General features: G+C 44.0%; 1 protein-coding gene across 1 annotated transcript; it reads left to right on the top strand.

Moving 5' to 3' along the window:
* The first annotated feature begins 2,236 nt into the window (after window positions 1-2,236).
* LOC147191169 (vesicle-associated membrane protein 2-like) lies at window positions 2,237-6,342 on the top strand. The gene is made up of 5 exons (XM_086136763.1): window positions 2,237-2,707; window positions 3,136-3,256; window positions 3,667-3,825; window positions 5,633-5,684; window positions 5,827-6,342. Coding segments are annotated over exons 1-5 (351 nt in total). The 5' UTR covers window positions 2,237-2,705; the 3' UTR covers window positions 5,844-6,342.
* Window positions 6,343-8,045: the final 1,703 nt, after the last annotated feature.

Below are 8,045 nucleotides of genomic sequence, written 5' to 3'. Positions count from 1 at the left end.
GCAATTTTAAAGTGGTAAAACATACGCCAGCTTAAACATACGGCATGCATGCGCGCACGCTAAAAACACGTTAGCTTGAAGCATACGGTAGCGGTTGTATTTTATTTAGCCATCGTACAGTGTACTCACGTTTTTCGATCAATCATCACCCAGAAATCCATCAAAGTCCTCATCTTCTGTATCAGAATTGAACAATTGTGCAAGTACCGGTAATCCATCAGAAACGCCGTGTTCCCTCTTGTTGTCAGTCACTCTCATTGCCACGTGGCTCCACAGAAATGATGCCGGCTTTGCCAAAAACTCGAACAACAGTGCAAGCAGACACGTTCGTCCAAGCAGCCACAATCCATTCGCAAATTGTGGCGTAACTCGCCCGGCGCTGCCTCTCACTCTTTGTAAAGTTGTGTTTGCCATCGATCATCCATCGTTCCCATGCCGCTCGCAACTTTACTTTGAACGCCCGGTCGCAACTTTACTTTGAACGCCCGGTTGATGCCGATGTCCAGCGTTTGGAGTTCTTTAGTCAAGCCTCCGGTAATAACGGCAAGCTCAGAGTTCATTTGCTTGACTTGGTTTTTCACCGCTGCTGTGAGATGGGCACGCATGCCAAAAGCATAACCGATGGCTTGAGGTTTGAACTGAGCTTCGTAGGCGTGTCTCTTTGTATAATTTATTTTCGGGGGTTCTTAGAAACCAAAACCGAAGTTGTTTTGCAACAATGCACATAGCCACACTCTATACAGGTGTTGGTACCTGCTTGTAGCGTCCCTTTAGCGTCCACTTACACGCCCACCCTTCACTCATTGGCGGACTTCTTCGCCGCATGCCTGTCCTCACTCACGTCTGCCTTTTCTCTCTCTCTTTCTCTCCATATATGTATATATACACGCCCACCCTTCACTGATTGGCCGACTTCTTTGCCGCATGCCTGTCCACACTCACTTCCGCCTTTTCTCTATATAAACAGCGTGTCGGCTGTCAGTCAGGTTTTGGAACTCAGCGCATAGACAAGACGCTCCGCATCATAAGGCGTCCTGTCCATTTTGGAGAAAATTTTAGACTTTTAATGGCGCCTTATAGTCGTGAAAATACGGTACATGTAATGGAGGGATAGGGTCGCTACTTTGCGGATGTTCGTTTATCCCGGGTGGTTTTGATCCCCATTAACCGCGATAAACGAGGGATTACTGTATTCATATTTCATTAATCCTCACAACATATGTTCAATCACATCAATGTCATTTTAAAAATATTTTTAAGTCATCGCTAATTATATTTATTACATCTGGTGCACTTCCCCGACAAGAGGCTGCCATGTTTTCCCGACATCTTTCTCTCTCTCTCTTTCTCGCTCGGTCGCTCTCTCATGATATGAAAAAGATTTTAATCTTCATAGAATAGGTTTGTTTTGAAAAAAAAAAACATATATCGTTAAAAATTAGCATGTTATAGTTTAAAAAAACACATCGTAATCGTGTGATGACTCTTTGGATATAAAATGTAGTGTGAAGACAAAGTGTTCCTATTTCGAAAGGAGGGAAAAAAGGGTGTCGTTTCCGTTCCACGTCAGACGTGAGACTGCAGGTGGCGGCAAAGTTAAAGTGATCAGTTGGGATGGTGAAAACCAAATGAGAAATATTACAAAACAAAGTGGGGAAGATATTTTGGTGAAAGGAAAACCCGAAATTGAATAGAAATTTATAAGAGGGACTTTATGGCGTGCATTCGCGCATGCACGCCATGTCCTCATCCCTAAGTGCGTTTTGTCTTTCAACTAGTGATGGGAATTCCGGCTCTTTTTAGAGAGCCGGTTCTTTTGGCTCGGCTCACTAAAAAGAGTCGGCTCTTTCGGCTCCCAAATGGCTCCTCAGTTTTTTTGTTGCTTAATTTACTAACAAAATAATGCAAAATTATGTGTAAAATGAATTACTAATGTAAAAAAATATACAGTGTATCAAATATTTATTATTTATATGGCTTGATTTATATTCTTCTGAACATACTCAACATGGAGTACAACATGGAGTGCTACAAAAAAATAAATTACAAAGTAGAAGAACAAAGACAACAAACCCATCTCAAAACAAGGTCAACAAAATGTTCCAATCTCTGATTGTTGTATATTTAGAAGCTTTTAACTATTTACAGTAAAACAACATAAGTAAGCTTTGATTACCACACAACAAATGATGAATTAAAATTTGATATTGGATATTTTAACCTTGCACCGTCTACACGCTGCCTTTAAACTATCAATTAAGTTGAAATGAGTCCAAATTTCACTGCATTTCCTATCCATTTTCTCGCCTTTCCACTTTCCACCGTGTTGTTTTTTCTCTGTAGCGCTATCGAGCTCTTTCTCGTCTCCCTGTCTCTCCTGCTCGTGTGCTGCTGTTGTGTCTAACTCCTCCCCCTTCTCTTCACTGCAGCGTGTGCGTGTGTGTGTGTGTGTGTGTTCGTGTTTCTGTATAATCCTCCCCTCCCTCTTCTACTACGGATCTTAACCAATCACGTGCGGCTTTAACCGAAGGAGGGGAAAAAAAACAGGAGAAAAAAAAAAGTCGGCTCCTATTCGGAGCCGGCTCCCGTCGTTCACTTCAAAGAACCGGTTCGTTCGCGAACGACACATCACTACTTTCAACCCCCACCCCTCCTTCACTTGTGGTCTGTCCCGGTCTGGATTATCTCATCATCGCGCATCCGATATGTGAGTACAGCATTGTTTAAACGTTTGTTTTTTCATGCTTACCCTCGTTTTAAGTTAAAAACAAAACGCTCAAAGTCGACTTGCGAGCCTGTTGAACGTGACGTCATTTACTCGGCACACCGCGCTCCATTTTCGTCGTGTTTGCAAACAGAAAGATATTGTAAATATTTTGACTGCTCCTATGTATTGATATCTGTGCCGTTGTGTGAATCTTTCTTGTTTATCTGTGTCACTAATGTAAACTGTCGAAAAATATAAGAAACATACTCAAATGTACGTCATTGGACCTCCACGGTCACGTGATGTGGCCTCCCGCTGGTTATAAAAAAAAGTCTTGCGGCAAATTTGAATAAAATATGCATACAAATGTGTAAGAAAAAACAACAACTACTATCCTGATGACCTTTGCCGTGCAACCCCTCCCCCAGGTCTACTCCAGATGTAGCAGGAACCCCGGGAGCCCCCGACTCTGAGGGGGGACCTCCGGCCGCAGCCCCGAACCTGACCAGCAACAGGCGACTGCAGCAGACGCAGGCGCAGGTGGATGAGGTCAGAGACGGCAATGGCACATCTTGTGTTAGCATGGCTCCACATGTCATTATCAGTCCGGATTGAGAAAAGAAAAATACGCTCCTCACAAAAAGTTTGGCATGTTCAACTTGTGGGCAAAATTTCTGGTTCAGCCACAAATGCATGACAGTGAACCCTTGCAAATTTGGAGTTGGGAATTGGTGAATTTATCCGTTGTACCATCTTGGTGCCTTGGAATGATATTGAAGTGAGTTGAGGAGTTTTATTTCAACAAAAGGAGAGCTTTGACACCATTATTGTAGCATTTCAATGTCAAGAAACTGCAGTGGAACCTGGACTGAACACACACGACTTGGTGAAAGGAATCATCTGCTTAGAGATGTTTTTTTGTTAAATGAAGCTACCACTTTTTTTTCATGCGGTTGCAGGTGGTGGACATCATGCGTGTGAACGTGGACAAGGTTCTGGAACGCGACCAGAAGTTGTCGGAGTTGGACGACCGCGCCGACGCCCTGCAGGCTGGGGCCTCGCAGTTCGAGAGCAGCGCCGCCAAGCTCAAAAACAAGTACTGGTGGAAAAACTGCAAGGTCTGTGGCATCATCATTGTTTTTTTTTTGCCTCAAATAAATGGTGCCCAAAAGTGGCTCAGCTGAAGGTGGCCACTACTAATAGCTGAACCCCCCCGCCCCCCCCCCCCCGAAAAAAACACTGGAAAGCTGTAGGTCATTGGTTCTTAACCTGGGTTCGATCGAACCCCTGGGGTTCGGTGAATCAGTCTCAGTGGTTCGACAGAGCCTCTGCCATGGAGGTTAAGACCACCGGACTCAACATGTCAATTACCGGTAGTTATGACACATCCGCTTGGCCATCACTGCCTGGTTCATTTTGTGCACAATTAAAAAACGTACATAGTCATACCTCGGTTTTCCACCGTGATCGGTTTCAGAAGGCCGTTCGAAAAGCGATTTGTTCAAAATCCGAAACCAGCCCATGATTAGGGGCTAATACACTACGATGCAGAAATAACATAAAAACAGTCAGATTTGCCTAAATCACAACCAACACGTCTGCTCACAATGAACGCCACACGAGGAAGCGTCACTTCCTCGTCGTGTAAGGAAGCCGAGAGGAGTCAAGTGGCGTATTCGGCTTTGCTCAGTTTAGTCGAAAGACGGTTTTCGGTCGTAATCTGAGGCGTAAAAATCTTGAATTTTCTGGTCGAAAACCGATTTGGTCGAGAACGGAGACGTTCGAAAACCGAGGTTTGACTGTACTTTATACTTCTACTAATTATGTTTACTTTTTTTCAGTTTTTAATAAATGCATTTGGAGAAAAAAAATCATATTTTTATTTTTCACTCGTGAAGGGTTCGGTGAACGTGCATATGAACTGGTTGGGTTCGGTATCTCGAACAAGGTTAAGAACCGCTGCTGTAGGTGAAACAAATAAATCAAGACTACATGGAGTAGTTCTCATCCTTTGAACGTCTGTTGCAATTATCTTCAAACATGTCCAATGTATTTTGAAACAAATGTCTGAATTCACTTTACAGGGCCTTCAAGTCCATTTTTTAGAACGTTTACTTCACATCATTCCTGCTTCTTTTACCGCTCGTTGTTTTAACACTTTTAAAGTACTTCTACATACGTACAATGTCAAGTAGGTGAATTACTTTAGCCACGCCCGCATACAATTACTGTGTCGATCGATCCATGGGTCACGTGGGGAGGCTCCACCCCTCCACGAAGCCTGAGAAGCGTCCAATCGGGACAGGCGGAGGCGGCTCGCGCCGGCGAGCAGGAAGTCCGAAATCCCAATCGGGATTAGAGCGAGGATTAAGCGGACAGCTGTGACGTGATTCCAGCATCGGTGGCCCAACAAACACACAAGCGACAAATAACACAATGATGCGCACGCACACACGGACCCTCCCTCGCCCCTCGGTAATCTTGCATGCGCCCCCCCGTCCATCATTTTTAAATCAGGGATGTATGTCAAAATAAATGCAACTGAAGTTGATTCGAACCATAGCATCGTACTTGCTTTAAATCTTTGCAATGCTATTTGTATTTGAAAAGTTGCGACACGCCCAGGCAAGAGCTGTGTTGCCTACGGGCGCCATCTGGTGGCATTTTAGTGTTCAGCAAGCATCTTGGAGTGAGTTGAGGAGTTTCATTAGGCAATCGCAAAGCTTTTTATGGGGGGCTGTGGGGATGAGCGGCGTCATCAATTTCAATTCCTTGAAGATATTTACCTCCCCTTGCAACTGTGACACACATTTCATGTCAAGCCTTTGAGGTGAAAGTGTAGCACACATCAGGAACACGTTCTCCTTCAAGTGGGCACGTCGTCGCCGCATTCACATCCCGGCTTCTTTGGGTCTTTTTTTGCAGATGATGATCATCATGGCGGTGGTGGGCGTCCTTTTGTTTGGCGTCATCTTCTGTGAGTCTTTGGCTTGACTTTGCGTCACCCATTTGCCGCAAACGTGATTGAGGAGAGAAGAGCCATATTTGACATGAGCACAACACCAGACATAATGCACACACACGCACGCTAAATTGTGCCCTTTGCTCTGCGTCCTCAGTGTATTTCTTCTACTGAGCCGAAGTCTCCTCGGCCCTCCTCGGCTTCCCGCCCTCCTCTTCTCCCCAAGCCTTCCTAAGAAACTCCCACGCTGCACCGGCTGATGGGTAACATACGCCCAATGAGGTGTGCTGTCGTGGAAATATTTCCATTTCAGCCGGAAATTTGTGAATGTGATCGCCGGACTTTGCGACGAAAACATCGTAGGCCTTTTTGGTGCGTCTGCCCAAAAGAAGCAACGCATTTGTATGGATTGCTCGAGGAGATTCTGCAGAAGATGGAAAATTTACTTTTTCATGTTTGTATAGAGATATTTGTGTGTGTGCGTGCGTGTGTGTGTGTGTGTTGCCAACAATCGCAATTCTTCAACCTTGAGTGGGAATAGAGGCTTATGGTTCGTTGCTTTCTAGCCAGTGTTTTGTCGCCTGTTTTCATTCTGACATGATCTTTACTGTGGTTTTTCATCGCTATCGTTTTGTTCCCAACATGCTGTTACTAAAATGTCTTTCCACTATTATTTGGTGCCTCTTATTTTATTGCTATTTTTTCATCGCTATGGATTTTTCACTGCGATTGGCTGGCAACCGGTTCAGGGTGTCCCCCCCGCCGACTGCCTGAAGATGGCTGGGATAGGCTCCAACCCCCCCCGCAATCCTTGTGAGGAGAAAGCGGATCGGAAAATGGATGGATGGATGGATTGAGTTGTCTTTTTTTTGCAAACATTTCCTCGCTGGTGAATATGTCGCCCACATTTTTGCACTCTCGATTTGTCGCAATTGTGTCACCTCTACCATTGGTCCGTGTCACATTTGGTAATTAGATATTACGTTTCGAAGCCGATCTTAAAAATAGAAATATGACTTGTTGCTTGATTTTTGTTTAAAAATGGAAACACTAAAATTGAAATGCAGGTTGATTTTCTCGGTTATTGTCCGGAACAGGTAAGAGTAGTTTCAGTTTATATTTCTACTGTACAACGAAAATCGAATATTGCACGATAAACAAATGGAGGGACGGGTGGGTCGGGTGAGGCACGTCTACTGTATTTAGTTTGTGTTACCGGAAGTTGTCACTGACAGCATTTCTTCCACTGACCAGGAGATGGAGACAATGCGGCGCCTGAAGACGGAAGTTTTTTGTAGTGAGAGACAACGTTGAAAAACTCCTCGGCATATGATTCACTTTGATTTTTGTGACGTGAGGTGAAAGCTCCAATTTTCTCCGGGAGGCCAAAGCAGTCATCATGACAGGTCACATGATGGCACAGGTGAGCAAAGCGCTGTTGAACTAGCAGAAGAAAAAGAAGAAAAGTTGGATTGGCAGATGTGACGTCAGGCCTGCCGGTCAATTTGTGACAGGTGTGCACAAGTGCAGCAAGATGGTGGTCGCCATACGCGCGAGACCTCAAGTTTTTCTTCTGCCTCTTATCTCAAAAATGTTTTTGTTTTGTTTTTAAGTTGAAAACGTGTGCTTTATTATTTCTGAAGTGATTTTTTTCTTTCGACGTCTTTGTCCAATTATAAGGGCCAGACTGTGCACAAACGTGCAAAGTGTAACGTTAATGTGCGTCTCAATAAAAAAAACTGCTAAGTTGTACTCGGGCTGCGCCGCCATTTTGGGACTGCAAACTTGGACAATGTGTCCGATTTGAGCTAAGTTTTCCTCGCCTAAAAATACTTGTTTACTTGTATCGTTAACATGAGGTTGTAGAGTAGGGTGACCATATCTTAATTTCCAAAAAAAGGACACTGCGCCCGGCCTCAGGGTTCTGAAATGATACTCACGTTCTGTTAACTTTTTCTTTCTGGAGAAACGCTTCCATAGTTGAGCAACGTTTTTGGCATCAACGTGGAATTGCTGTGTTTTGCTTCACACAGCGTGAATGTTGTCCTGCTCTGTGTGTCACGTTCATATTTGCTCATTGTCATTTTTTTTCTTCCAAATGGATACTTTTGGTCAGTCCCCATCGAAATGATTGACCCCCTAAAGTACATCTTCATGAAATCAAATCAAAATGAAAATGCAGTAAAATGCACTTTTCAAATCAGAAAAGGCTGCAAATTGGAAGAAAAAAAATCTGCTTCACTTTGGTCGGTCGGTTGGCTTTATTTTCTACATATATATTTGTTTATTCGTAAAGCGTCAAGATAAACTCCGTCCGTTTCCATCGTTGTTTCACAAAACAAGTCTGGCCTCAGTTCTTAGGTACTGTGGTCACGA

Source organism: Hippocampus guttulatus, chromosome 18 (assembly GCF_054856545.1).
Source record: "Hippocampus guttulatus isolate MCC_2025c chromosome 18, RoL_Hgut_1.0, whole genome shotgun sequence".
Lineage (NCBI taxonomy): Eukaryota > Metazoa > Chordata > Actinopteri > Syngnathiformes > Syngnathidae > Hippocampus > Hippocampus guttulatus.
The sequence above is the reverse complement of the archived record's forward strand: the minus strand, read 5'-3'. Positions and strand labels throughout refer to the sequence as shown.

Coding starts and splice junctions, on each gene's coding strand:
- LOC147191169 (XM_086136763.1), top strand. Junction 3,257..3,666: donor CGCAGGCGCAGGTGGATGAG/GTCAGAGACGGC, acceptor ATGCGGTTGCAG/GTGGTGGACATCATGCGTGT. Junction 3,826..5,632: donor ACTGGTGGAAAAACTGCAAG/GTCTGTGGCATC, acceptor CTTTTTTTGCAG/ATGATGATCATCATGGCGGT.